The sequence below is a fragment of the Brassica oleracea genome, chromosome C7 (genome assembly GCF_000695525.1).
Source record: "Brassica oleracea var. oleracea cultivar TO1000 chromosome C7, BOL, whole genome shotgun sequence".
Taxonomy (NCBI): domain Eukaryota; kingdom Viridiplantae; phylum Streptophyta; class Magnoliopsida; order Brassicales; family Brassicaceae; genus Brassica; species Brassica oleracea.
In genome coordinates this window covers 34930258-34944896 of record NC_027754.1, presented here as the reverse complement: position 1 = coordinate 34944896, position 14639 = coordinate 34930258, and the positions used below count along the sequence as shown (strand labels likewise).

The following is a 14639-nucleotide window of genomic DNA, read 5'->3' as shown; positions in this document are numbered from 1 at the left end:
ACTATACATAGGACAGTGAAAGAGTTTGTCATAAATGTGGTTGCTTCATCTCTCTCTATCTCATTATCTTACCTTGTGGAGTGTGAATGTATATTTTGTATACATTAGCTATGAGACACTGAAAAGGATGATATAAAAAAAAAGAGCACCAAGAACTGAAAAGTACAAGACACCAAATCCTCCATCTTCGATTTTTATCTCTACACCCAGCTAAGCCAACGAAGCACACAATTCAACTTCTTCTTGCCTTCTTCAAGAGTCACAGAGAGACACGTATAGGTACGATCTTTATCTCCAATCTCTTCAAATTTTTCGTTTTTCTCTTCTGATCTGGTGTTTATGCTCTGTTTTAAAATACTATTATGCTCTGTTAATAACTGAATCTAGATGAGTTCGTTAAGGTTCTTGTCCAATTATGGACTTATGTTTCGTCTTCTTGTCCTAACAGAAAGTCAAACTAACCATCTTCTTGTTTTAACTGATTTTAGTTCTTAGAAACCTGTTCTGAATTTTAATTTGATTCAGATTTATGGTTTGATTTAGGCATGGAGATAGGAGAGAGCCATGACAGAGGTAAAGAAGACTCGGCCGCCGTTCAAGCGTCACCGAGGAGTCCTTTAAGCTCCATAGATCTCGCCATGGACGGCGCCATGAACGCTTCCATCGAGCAGCTTTATCACAACGTCTGCGAAATGGAGAGCTCCGATGATCAATCCCCGTCGAGGGCGAGTTTCATTTCATACGGAGCCGAGTCGAGAATCGATCTGGAGCTGAGGCATCTCGTGGGAGGAGATGTTGGAGAGAGAAAGAAAGACGTTGTCTTGGAGAAGAAGGAAGAAAGCAACGAGGGTAGTAAAAACAGAGAAGGTAGCTTGAGCCGCAAGAAACCAGAGAAACTTGCGAAAACAAGCCCTAATGCGAAACTGAGGATATCTTCGAGGAAATCTCCGGATCTCAGGAAGGTGTCTGTAGATGAAGAGAGTCCTGAGCTAGGGCCGTTGTTATTAAAGCAAGCGAGAGAGATGGTTTCATCTGGCGAAAACCTAAACAGAGCTCTTGATTTAGCGTTACGTGCGGTGAAAGCTTTCGAGAAACGCGCGGAAGGAGAGTTGAATCTGGTCATGTCTCTACATATCTTAGCAGCTATCTACGCCGGTTTAGGCAAATACAACGAAGCGGTTCCCGTTCTCGAACGGTCCATCGAGATACCGATGATCGAAGACGGCGAGGACCACTCCTTAGCTAAATTCGCAGGGTGCATGCAGCTCGGCGACATGTACGGCCTAATGGGCCAAGTCGAAAACTCTCTTCTCCTCTACACGGCGGGTTTGGAGATTCAAAGACAAGTTCTCGGAGAGACAGATCCACGAGTCGGCGAAACTTGTCGGTACCTAGCAGAAGCGCACGTCCAAGCGATGCAGTTCGAAGAAGCCTCAAGACTCTGTCAAATGGCGTTGGACATACACAAAGAGAACGGTTCCACCGCTACAGCTTCCATCGAAGAAGCTGCCGATAGAAAACTAATGGGCCTCATCTGCGACGCCAAAGGCGACTACGAGGTCGCCCTCGAGCATTACGTTCTAGCGAGCATGGCTATGTCCTCACAGAACCATAGAGAAGACGTTGCGTCTATAGATTGTAGCATCGGCGACGCCTACATGTCTCTAGCTAGGTTTGACGAGTCGATATTCGCGTACCAGAAGGCTTTGGCTGTTTTTAAGCAGTCCAAAGGTGAGAGTCACTCCTCCGTTGCTTCGGTCTACGTCAGGCTTGCTGATCTCTACAACAAGATAGGGAAGCTGCGAGATTCGAAGTCCTACTGCGAAAACGCGCTTAGGATATACCTAAAGCCGTCTCCGGGGACTCCGATGGAAGAGGTTGCGACTGGTTTTATAGAGATCTCCGCGATTTATCAGTCGATGAACGAGCTTGACCAAGCTCTTAAGCTGCTGAGACGCGCGTTGAAGATATATGTGAATGCTCCGGGTCAGCAGAACACGGTTGCTGGTATTGAGGCTCAGATGGGTGTGATCTCTTACATGATGGGGAACTATCCCGAGTCTTACAACATCTTCAAGAGCGCGGTTTCGAAGTTTCGAAACAGCGGAGAGAAGAAGACGGCTATGTTTGGGATCGCTTTGAACCAACTGGGGCTTGCGTGCGTCCAACGTTACGCGATCAACGAAGCTGCGGATTTGTTTGAAGAGGCGAAAGGGATTCTGGAGAATGAGTATGGGCCGTACCATCCCGACACGTTGGCGGTTTATAGTAACCTTGCCGGAACATACGACGCAATGGGCAGGTATATTATTAACACATCTTTTTAGTCTAGGTTATGTTTTTGAGGTTTCTTGCGGTGTAAGCAATGTGTTTTTTGGTTTACAGGTTGGAGGATGCGATAGAGATACTAGAGTATGTTGTTGGGACAAGAGAGGAGAAGCTTGGGACGGCGAATCCGGAGGTTGAGGACGAGAAGCAGAGGCTAGCTGCTTTGTTGAAAGAAGCTGGAAGAGGAAGGAGCAAAAGAAACAGAGCACTTCTTACTCTTTTGGACAAGAACCCTGAGATTGAACCGAATTGTGGGCAGAGACCGGTTTATTGATGAACCGTGTTATTGTCCGGTGTAAAATGTATATATATATATATACAAAATACGAGTACATATACGGTAACTACATGGTCGAGAGAAAAAGAAAGAAGAGGTTTTATGTTTTCTTATTTTATTAGAATCTCTGATTCAGAATACTACAAATATTCATGTTGCATTTGTATTTGTATCCATTGGCTTTGATTTTTTGTTATTAATAAAGAGTAAGAGCAATTCTCGTTATGATGCCTGACTAGATATTACGTGGAAAGTTGAACGATCCACCTCTTGAACTTCTTCAAAATCACCAAAAATACAGAAGAAGAAAAAAGTAATCATTTTATGAAAGTATGTAATCTTCTACCTATGGGTCTCTTTTGATTTTGAGCACTAATCCTGTTTTCACAAGTGTTTGGTTACTTAAATATATTTTGAAGTCTGAAAAACTTTTTGAAAGGACCACTGATTTGTGTGAGTCAAGAAAGTCTGCAACCAAGTAGGAAAGAACGTAGAAGCACTGTCATGTTCACAGGATGAATCTCATACAAAACAGCAACCTAATGTACACATATTATCTACGAGTAACATGAGAACATAAGAACGTTCCACCGTCTCGAAAGTTGTCACTAAAAGGAAGAAAAAAAAAACAAATTTGTTTCTAAGCAAATGTATCTTCATTAATTTTAACTGAGCTTGATAAATGTTCCTGATATCATCATCTTATTATCTTAAAATCATGTTTTTTTCGGTGTGATACTCTCTTCATTTCAAAAGAATATGGTTTTATAAGAATCTTTCTGTCACCAAATAAGTGTTTGAGAGGGAGTATATCTCTCTAGTATAGTAGTATATATAGTATACTCATATAAACAAAAGTTGATTACAGAAGTTTTATAATTTATCTTATCATCTTAACTTTAATAGTTAGCCATTCACTACTCTCTAGAGGGCAACGATAACCAAATCTGAATCAAATATCTAAGACACAAGACTTTGGAGAAATAAACGGATTAAAGTAAAGTACGCGAATGATGACTAGAATAAAAATTAATAATTGATTAAATACATAGGGCGGATACCTTTAGACCGACGAAAGTGAATAAGCAACGGCTGGATTCGAAAAGCAAAAACAAAAGCTTAACTAAAAAGAATAAAAAATATGTCCATCGAAACAAATGAGACCTTAGAGGTGTTCACGATACACTTTGCGTTACAACCCACCAATCCACCATGGTCCGATTGGACAATCTCTCCGATGAAGATTTTGTAAACTTGGATCTGTCCGATGAAGATAAAGCAAACTTCTATCAGTGGGATGAAGATAGTAAATACTTCTTTCAGTTCTGTGAAGACGAGGTGAAAAGAGTGAAGCTTCCTGGTCACGACCATCCTATGTCTTTTTTTCGCTCGTGCGGTCTATTGCAGTGGCTGCACCGAAATAAATGATAGCGGAGGCTACCATTGCTCTGACTGCGACATGTACTTGCACAAAGAATGTGCTGAGTCCCCTTCGGAGATTAATCATCCTTCCCACACGCGCCACCCCCTCACACTTCTCACGCAGGGAGCACCAGATGACTCCCACATCAACTCATGTCGCTTGTGCGGAGGAAAGTTTAGGAGACTCATCTACCATTGTTCCGAATGTGAATTCAGCTTGGATCCAGTATGCGCCCGGAAGCCCCCACCGCTTATTGTTGACCACTTAAAGGGGCATGAGCATGTACTCACACTCATGCCTAGGCTTATTTTCTTTACTTGCAACGCTTGTGGGATGGTTGGTGATCGGTCTCCTTATGTATGCCCACAATGTGATTTCATGATCCATAAAGATTGTATCTACTTACCCCGCGTCATAAACATCAATCGTCACCATCATCGCATTTCTCGTACTTATTTTCTTGGCTTAGAAATTGGGTATGCGGAGTTTGTCGTTTGAAGATTGATGGGAAATACGGGGCTTATTCTTGCCTGAAATGTCCTCAGTACGCTGTTCATTCAAGATGTGCCACGAGAGAGGATGTATGGGATGGGGAAGAACTAGAATATGAACCCGAAGAAGAGATGGAAGATGTTGAACCCTTCAAGGTGGTAGGTGAGAATCTCATTAATCATTTTACTCATGAAGAACACAATCTAAGATTCAAGGAAGGTGGTGGTGGTGAGGAGCGCATGCGTTGTCGCGCATGCGTCCTTCCTATAGATCTAGATTCGTTTTACAGTTGTGTTGATTGTGATTTTATCCTCCACGAAGTATGTGCGAATCTTCCTAGAAAGAAACGACATGTCCTACATAACACTTCACTTACACTCCAGACACATATTCCACATCACAAGCTATACAAGGGTGTTTTTCGGTGCTCTGCCTGCAAGGAGTTCTCTAGCGGATTCAGCTACATAGGTTGTGGTATTCAGTTAGATGTACGGTGTGGTTCCATCACTGAGCCCTTTGTTCACCAGGGTCATCCTCATCCCTTGTTTTTCACTTTACCAGATCCAAAGACATGCCGGTCTTGTGGCATCTGGCAATATAAGGTATTGAACTGTATTGAATGTGATTTTCCTTTGTGTTTTGGGTGTGCTACTTTGCCATATGTGGTTAGAAACCAAAAGCATGATAGACATCCTATAACGTTATGCTTTGGTGAAAAGGCGAGTACTGGTCAATATTGGTGTGATATATGTGAAACACGATTGAATCCCAGCAAATATTTCTACACATGTGAAGATTGTGCCAGCACTCTCCACGTTCACTGTGTGCATTTAGAAGGCTTGTTACACGTCAAACCGGGGAACAAATTTTCATACTTTGGCTATGGTTTTGAGATGGTTCTAGGAAATCGCATCAACAGGCCACGTTGCGAATCCTGCTACGAGCTATGCGTAGGTTCCTTTCTACTGAGCACTGACTACAAAGATATGTACGCATGTTCTAAAAGTTGTTTGTATGAATTTCCCCAACGTTGAATTTTCTAGGATATATAATGAAGTATTTTATGTGCCTTTTGATTAATCTCTTTGTATAATATAGCTTTCTTTTAATTTTCGACTTTCACTTCTAGTAAAGCTTAGTGACCAAAATGTATTTTGACAAACAAATCCTCTGCCAGAAAAATTAAATGGTTGTTTGAACTTAAACTAGACAAACACATGACTGAATCTGTCCACAAGTCCCACTCACATGCGGCAATGCAGACTCCCAGCCCATGCAACCACTTATAAAGTTGACTTAATTAGGTCTAAGCATAAAATCCGTTACCCAAAATCTGAGCCGAAAACTTTGTACCCGGTAAAGAATGAAAAAAAGTGTCTAAATAGGTCTTGTATAGTGTTTTTGCACGGGTCATTAATATATTTATTGATCGGGACCGTGAGGCTCTGTTGAAGTATGGTTTGGCTGTTTTCTCTATGAAGTATTGGCCATCACATAGCTAATCATGCAAATTAAACTGATGTATAACTATAAGAAGTATATGTTATGTATGACAACATCCTTCAACTTAATGTTATTATGTAATTAATATCATGAGTTTAATTTCATTCATCCAAAAACTGATGTAGATGTTAGAGACCGTTTAAATATCTCGTTTCATCAATTAAAATATGACCGACCTGACCGTAATTTAACAGAAATTATATTTTAATCCACGCTTAAGCGTAAAAATATTTTTAACAAAATATAATTTACAAATCAATATGTTTTAACATTTTTTATAGGTAGTGTTTTAACATTTTTATTTTAGTATATCTCCAAGCTATATAATTATATTATTTTTATTTACATATATAAGATATAATGTAATTTTGTTTTTTAATTTTTTTTTTTTGTCATCAACTTAAACAGACTCATACAGACTCTGTAAACCAAACGGGAAGATGTTGATCCATGTGAACGATGAAAGACGGCTGCTTCCTGATACTACGTGCTAGGCTGTCCGCCTTTGTATTTTGCGTTCTTTGTACATGGACGATCTCTAATCGTGAAAAACTTTTTTTCAGGACTTTAATATCTTCTAAATAACTTGCAAAAACTAGTCATTCTTCTGGTTCCGAAACCATCTTCACCAATTGAGAACAATCTGTTGCAAACGTAATCTGAAATTGATGTAAGTTTCTCATACATACCATTGCCTAGAGTAGTGCTTCCATCTCCGCATGGAGAGGAGAGAGACTAGCCCGAACATTCCTCGCCCCCATCAGCCCATCAAAACCTTCTAAAGTACTGAACCAACCCTGTCCGGAGAAACCATCATTCTCTTTCCAAGAACCATCTGTGAAACACCATCTACCTGGGATTAACGGTAATGACGTAACCTCTTCATGTGATATTGTCCTCTGTTCCTTTGCTATTTGCGCTTCAGTCCAAAGTGTGGACTCTATTTCTGGCAATTTGAGTGTATCCCTAGGATCAATATCCAGCTTGCTAAAAACTTTATTATTCCTTCCTTTCCAGATGTACCATAGAATCCATACAAACTGATGATCATCTAATTGCAGAGAAACTCTCCACAAAAGATGATCCATGTTTGTAAAGAGAGACCTTGTTGGGAAGATAGCTGGATTTGATGGTATCTTTGAGAGAGCCCAAACCTGTAGTGCTGGAGGACATTCAAAAAACACATGGTTAATTGATTCCTCCTCAGCTCCGCTTCTTGCACAACATATATCACCAGTTATCCCTCGCGCTTGCAAATTTTTCTTGACTGCTAGACATCCCGTTACCAATTGCCATCGAAAATGTTTTATCTTTGGTGGACACCATATTTTCCAGCAGAACGACTTCAAAGCGTCTACTGAAGGTCCAACCATTACTGGTGATCTTTCCCTTTCTGGGTAAACCCGCTCTACCTGATATCCTGATTTGCCCGTATATTTTCCATTATTTGTAAAATGCCAACCATCTCTATCTACCATCTGGGTTCTGCTCAAAGGTATACTTTCTATAATTTTCACATCTTGTGGGTCCACTAAAGCCTGAATTGCCTGAAAATTCCAATTTCGCGAAGTAGGATCAATGAGAGAATCCACTATGAGATCTGGGTAAAGATTGTGTTGGTTTTTATTAGCTGGTCTCGGGCGAGTGGTTGGGAGATAAGGATCATTCCATACCGATATAGATGATCCTGATCCCACCCGTTTAATTAGTCATTTGCTTACCAGAGATCTAGCAGATGTAATACTCCGCCAGCCATATGACGGAGAGTATGAGCGAATCGGTTCCAGGGTTGCATTTCTGTAATACCGACATTTGAAACACGAGAGAATAAAGTATTAGGCTTCTCAATCAAACGCCATAACTGTTTACCAAGCATCTCTGTGTTAAAATCAGTGATGTCTTTGAATCCCAATCCTTCTTCCTCCTTGCTAACACATACTTTGTCCCATGATTTCCAATGCATTCCTCTTGTGCTTCCCCCTGGACTCCACCAAAATTGTGCTACCGCGCTTGTCAATTTTTTTGCGGTTGCCTTAGGTAATCGATAGCAAGACATCACATGATTTGGTAATGCCGTAACTACTGATTTAATAATCACTTCTTTTCCACCTTTTGTGAAAAACTTAAAAGTCCATCCGTTAACTCTTTTGTTTAGTCTATCTTGCACAAAGCTGAAAACATGAATCTTTGAGCCCCCAAGATTTTCTGGTAATCCTAAATAAGTTCTCATTCCTCCAAGATTTTGAATACCCAAAATATCCCTACAATCCTGTCTAACTGATTCTTCGATCTTGTGCCCAAATTGGATCGAAGACTTATCAAAATTAATGAGTTGACCTGATACCATCTCGTATTCCTTTAAGATCCTAAGAATATATTGACATTCTTCTCTTTGGGCTTTACAAAAGAAGAGACTATTATCCGTAAAAAGCAAATGAGAAATTGATGGGCATGCTCTGGCTACCTTCATACCTGTCAGATGTTTCTCACTCTCCACCTTTTTAATATTTGCAATCAAAGCCTCAGTACACAGTATAAATAGATAAGGAGATAAAGGATCTCTTTGTCTTAACCCCCTCTGTGGAATAATGAGACCACGTGGTTGGCCATTCAGTAGAACCCGATATTGAACCGATGATATACACCCCATCATTAGCTTAATCCAGTGAAGATCAAAGCCCATCTTTTCTAGTAAAGCCTTAATAAAATCTCATTCCACTCGATCATACGCTTTAGTCATATCTGCTTTAATTGCCATATACTTTCCTTGACATGCTTTATTAGTCCGTAACCCATGAAACATCTCCTGGGCTATAAGAATGTTATCAGTTATCAACCGCCCAGCCACAAAGGCCGATTGAGTTTCTGAGATGAGGGACGGAAAACATAATTTTCAGCCGCTGACACAATACCTTCGATATAATTTTATATCCGACATTACATAGACTAATTGGCCCCAGCTCCGTCATTCTTGTTTTTAATTATTTTAATCAGGTTTCTTATGAACTTTTAATAACATTTATATAATTCTTATGATTAATTTTGTAATTATATTATTTGATAATTTTTTTAATTCTAAAACTTATTTGACTTCAATTTATTGACTCTTCACATTTTATTTGCTTAAAACTTATTTGATATCAACTTAAACCAAACATAATCTTGCGTATATAACTATTAATTATATACTTTTAATTTATTATTTTTGTCTAATGTCTTTCTCACTAATTTATCTTTTTTTTTGCAGGTTTTTCATCACATGATTCTCATCTTCCACTCCTTTAAAGGTAGGTTTATTAATTTTAGATATTTATTTTTGTGTGTTCTATAAAGGTAGATCTATCTAATCTTCCACTCATTTTCTCTGTTTTTAAGTCATTTAAACATTTTTTGATATGCAAGTTTTTCATATCTGGATTTGGATATGCAAGTTTTTCAGATCTGGATCAGATTTTGGAAGACTTCTGGGAAGTCTTCTAAAATATAATGCACTAGAAGACTTCCAGGAAGTTTTTTTTCTGACGAATTCTTCTCATATGTCTCCCTTTCATAACAGATCTGCGTGTTTTGGTAAGTTTTTATGTCTGATTTTTCTTCATTTGGTAACATATATTGCATAAAGTTCTTACATTTTTTCAAACTAAACCTCTCCAAACCCACTCTAATATCTTTGTCTTGAAAACACCTAAATTTATATGAATTTTTCATTTTTGTCTCATGTCTTTCTTACTGATCTATATTTTTTGTTGCATGTTTTTAATCAGATGGTTCTCATCTTTCACTTGGATATGTACTTTGTATGTTCTACAAAAATATATATATTTAATCTTCCACTCATTTTCTATGTTTTTAAGTCATTTGAATGTTTTTTAATATGCATGTTTTTCAGATCTTGGTTTGATATACATGTTGTTCATATCTGGATCAGACTTTGGAAGACTTCCTGGAAGTCTTCTGACGGAGTCTTCTTCCATATCAAGTGGAGTCCAAGCTTGTCTTTGTATATGAATGATCTATAATAATTTTGTTTGTGGTCTGTTTTGTGATTTGCATGTGTACTCTTTTAGTTGTGATTTTTTTTTTTGTAAATTTGAAGAGATATTAATGAAAAAATTTCGTAAATATGTTCATTTCCCACAATATTATCTTGCCAAAATTACTTGACATAATTGAAGTTATTGATACAACTTCAATAGCAAAACATAATAACACAAAAAAAATTAATCAAATTTATTACAACTAAGGGAGAATAATTCTCAAAAAAACTTAGTCAAATTCACAAAAGATAAAACATTACATAAGTTCAAAGATAGAACACTTTCATTAGAACTCTTCTGGAAAGTCTTCTCGGAACACTTAAATTTAAAGCGGAAAATTGAAATATAAGCGGCAAATTTAAGCGGAAAAATTAAATTTAAGCGGGAAACTCAAAATTAAGTGAAAATTGAAATTTCAAATTTCTTGAAAGTTAAAAAGTATATCTTATGATCTAAGAAGACACATTAAACCATATTACTTGATATTCTAGAAGTTACTTAACACTTTTGAAAATTAAATAAACATATCTTAAAGTTACTTAAAAAAATTACAAAAAACTAACATAGAAGACTTCCATGGAAGTCTTCTCGAATTAACTGGAAACATTAATACACATGAATGTTGGTAAACTCATAATTAAAACCAATTAAGCTATGAATTTCATTCAGGAGCTTAAATATCGACTAATATACATGAATTAACAAGAAACTATTAAAAAAAATTTCATAGTTTTAGAGAAAATGAAAATTTATAAACATTGAAGTTTAGACTTCTAGGAAAGTCGTCAATTTAGGTCATTTTTTCAATTGACCGGATTGTGTCAGAAATTTGACTTTTCTAAGACTATTTACTTGTAAGTTGTCCAAAAGAAAAATAAAACTAATTTTTTATTATAATCAGACGACTTCCATGTAAGTTGTTTCATGTAATTCAAATTTCTGACACAATCCGGTCAAATGCAAAATTAATCTGTTTATCCTAGACGACTTACATGGAAGCCGTCTCCGGTATTTTCGAGATTTTTTTTAACAAACAAAAACGGGCGACTTCCATATAAGTCGTCTCTGAAAACACATTTAAAGTCAATTGCAAAATTAACCTCTACATTGACCAGACGACTTCCATGTAAGTCTTCTGACGAACAGATTTGGAAAAAAAAAACTTATTTCATAGTTTCAACCATTGAGATAATTTGTTTAGCACACAAAAGTCTTCTCCAAGCACCCAAAATCTCAAACAAAAGTGACTCACCAAGAATAATTTCATAGTAATAGAAATACATGTCCTACCGAAACAGAATTTGTGTAACTTGCTATCCTATAATCTTGCCTAACAGGCAAAGATTTCACTCCGCGAAAAAGATGATTCATTCGGATCAACATGAAATCGTTAGCTTCAATGGCTCTATGAACCATAAAAACTTTAGAATCAAAATCTTGGGTTTTTTTGGATGAATATGGAGAGAAAGTGAAAAAGATGTTGTTTTTAGTTCATAAGAATTGAAAAAAAATAAGTGTAAATCGATTTGAAGTACATTAAAAAATTCAAATTAGTTGTTCATTGTAGTTGGTGTATTGATGAGATAAAAAGACAATTTTGGAAGAAAAAATAATAATTACATTTTCATGAATAATCTGAATATGTGGGGTGAATAAGACACACAAAATTTTCAAAAGAATCATAGGTTAGTTTTGTGTTTAACTTTAAGTTTTAAGCCAATTTTGCAAATAGCCCTAAAAAAATCTAATTAAGTGATTTCTCAAGTTGATATAGAGGAGGACGAGATTTATTCATTATTACAATATTTATTCATCTCCCGACAAGATAGCTTATCCGGTCTTTTTTCTTTTTGTAAAAGTTATCTGGTCATTGTTTATTCGACGTTTCTTATTCTACTACATAAACAACTACTCATTCGTCTTTTGATCTTTGTTTTCGCACCACTGGAGATTTTACTTGGTAATATTTTCTTCCTCGTTGTTAATTTTGTTTCTTCGTCTTCGCGCCAGGTTCTTTTTATTTTAGGTTATGTTTTTGAGGTTTCTTGAATCTTGCGGTGTAAGCAATGTGTTTCTTGGTTTGTAGGTTAGAGGATGCGATAGAGATACTAGAGTATGTTGTTGGGACAAGAGGGGAGAAGCTTGGGATGGCGAATCCGGAGGTTGAGGACGAGAGCAGAGGCTAGCTGCGTTGTTGAAAGAAGCTGGAAGAGGGAGCAAAAAAAAACAGAGCACTTCTTACACTTTTGGACAAGAACCCTGAGATTGAACCGAATTGTGGGCAGAGACCGGTTTATTGATGAACCGTGTTATATACAAACTTCGAGTTCATATACGGTAACTACATGGTCGAGAGAAAAGGAGAGAAAAGGTTTTATGTTTTCTGATTTTATTAGAGAAAAAGAAAGAAGAGGTTTTATGTTTTCTGATTTTATTAGAATCTCTGATTCAGAATACTACGAACATTCATGTTGCATTTGTATTTGTATCTGTATCTATTGGCTTTTGATTTTTTTTTGTTTGTTATTAATAAAGAGCAAGAGCAATTCATTTCTCGTTATCATTTCCTGACTAGATATTACGTGGAAATTAAGTTGATATGATCACCTTTGAATTTCTTCGGTTTATTATTCAAAAGCACCAAAAATACAGAGAGAAGATAAAAGTAACCATTTTATAAAAGTGTGTAATTTTCTACATAGGAGTCTTTTTTGATTTTGAGCACTAATCTTGTTTCACAAGTGTTTGGTTACTTATATGTATTTTGAAATCTGAAGATCTTTTTAAAAGGAGAACTGATTTCATCACTGAACCATTTGTTCACCAAGGTCATCCTCAATCCTCATCCCTTGTTTTTCGCTTTACCAGATCAAAAGACATGCGGGGCTTGTGGCATCAGTCAGTATAAGGTATTGAAGTGCATTGAATGTGAATTTTCTTTATGTTTTGAGTGCGCTACTTTACCATATGTGGTTAGAAACCAAAAGCATGATAGACACATCCTATAACCTTATGCTTTGGTGAAAAGGCGAGTCCAGGTCAGTGTTGATAACTGTATAACCTATACTTATATACTAGGTATTGACGTGTTAATTTTTACTTTTTTAATAAATTGACATTTTATTTTTCATGATTAGTATTATATATTTTATATATGTCATAATATAATTAAATGTGTGAGTATTTGTATACTTTTAGATTTATATACATCATAATCGAATCCAAATTAAATAGGGTAATATGGTTACTTTTGAATATTTGGTTATTTTTAGGTTAAGTTTAGTTTGAATTCAAAATACCCGAACTGAATCGGTTAATATTGTTACTTTTGGTATAAATATCCGAATCGTCCTCAGATACATTAGTTTTTGGATATTTGTAGGTTTCTATATATCAAAAGCAAATTCATCTAGACTTGGAAAGATCCGATTCGAAACCCACATGCAAATTTATAATACCCGAATAAAACCTAGTTTCAAAACTCGAAAAAACTGATACCCAAAAGAAATAACTCCTAGTTGAATAAGTACACGAATGTCCATGTCTAACTGATTATGTAAACAAATGAAAAAATTTTGTTAATATTTTTGAATTCCTGTCAATTTATTTAGTAAAAATAATAAATGAAAAGGTTAGAATTGATTAAAAATAGAATGAAAATCTGTAAAAATCACTTAAAATTAGGTAAGTATTATTATGTATTGCTATTCATATTTCCAAACAATTCTCATTTATAATGTTATCAATGTCTCCAAACAATTTTCATTTGTACTTCAGTTTGAATAATATAGACTTCGTCCTAGTTAACTATATTTTCTTTCAACATAACAAAAGACGACACCACCGTGTCTCTCAAAAAAATATGACCTTTACATTCTAGCATCTAACACCAACAATGCTAGCCAAAAGATACTCCAATGTCTAAAACATACAACCACAACTCCAACAACCAGTCCTGGTCAATTATATATAAATGAGTATTTATTTTTTATATTTTTTTTTAAAAAAAATAGATTTTACTTCAGATCGGATGTATCTGAATTGAACCGATAAAACCCGATTTTGAACAATAAATAATTAATTTATGAGTTTTAAGATACAATACAAATTAAAGATCCATAATTTTTGTTCATAAGTCAAAACCAAATTTCCTTGGATGTGAATTATAGCCTAGGAAGCTTATTTGGTTTAGAGAATTTTGAAAAATTATATGAATTATAGAAATAAATAAAATGATTTGAGACAAAATATTAAAAAAAAAAAAAAAAACTGTGATCCAAAAAACTCGCTCTATGTATTTCAGAACCAGAATAGAGTCAGATTTCGTTATTTTTCAAAATTGTTTTCTGGAAGGTCACTAAATTGTTTTCTGTTGTGAATGAAGAGGGGAACTTGTGTGTATTATTAGGTCGACCAACTGGTCTTTATATACATATGGTAATGACGGTCTAAGTACTGGATCGACATGAGATCGTACTTATCCTTAACTAGATAATGACTAGCAAAACGTAAGATAAACACCAACTATAATGTAGATAAACACAAGAGTAGATAGGCGCCAGTATGATCCTGCGGATGG

At 36.1% G+C, this 14639-nt stretch overlaps 2 protein-coding genes and 1 pseudogene across 4 annotated transcripts in view; all 3 read left to right on the top strand.

Moving 5' to 3' along the window:
- On the top strand, positions 1–12615 carry LOC106306007 (kinesin light chain). 3 transcript variants are annotated; one of them, XM_013742457.1, is made up of 3 exons: positions 1–279; positions 544–2302; positions 12147–12615. In XM_013742457.1, exons 2-3 carry the CDS (start codon positions 546–548, stop codon positions 12244–12246), a joined length of 1857 nt encoding a protein of 618 aa, XP_013597911.1. In that variant the 5' UTR covers positions 1–279; positions 544–545; the 3' UTR covers positions 12247–12615. The 3 variants fall into 3 exon arrangements, with proteins under 3 accessions (XP_013597911.1, XP_013597910.1, XP_013597909.1); XM_013742456.1 differs by lacking the exon at positions 12147–12615 and adding an exon at positions 2386–2830 and having other exon boundaries at positions 4–279; positions 526–2302; XM_013742455.1 differs by lacking the exon at positions 12147–12615 and adding an exon at positions 2386–2830 and having other exon boundaries at positions 5–279.
- On the top strand, positions 3680–5579 carry LOC106306008 (annotated as a pseudogene).
- Positions 12350–14639, top strand: part of LOC106306009 (inositol polyphosphate multikinase beta-like) — a 7322-nt gene continuing 5032 nt past the window's right edge. Inside the window, exons 1-2 of the mRNA XM_013742458.1 lie at positions 12350–12397; positions 12929–12969. The gene's annotated coding sequence lies outside the window, so the exon portion shown is untranslated. The remainder of the gene's footprint in view (positions 12398–12928; positions 12970–14639) is intronic.

Coding starts and splice junctions, on each gene's coding strand:
- LOC106306007 (XM_013742456.1), top strand. CDS start 546: ATGGAGATAGGAGAGAGCCATGACAGAGGTAAAGAAGACTCGGCCGCC. Junction 2,303..2,385: donor ACATACGACGCAATGGGCAG/GTATATTATTAA, acceptor TTTGGTTTACAG/GTTGGAGGATGCGATAGAGA.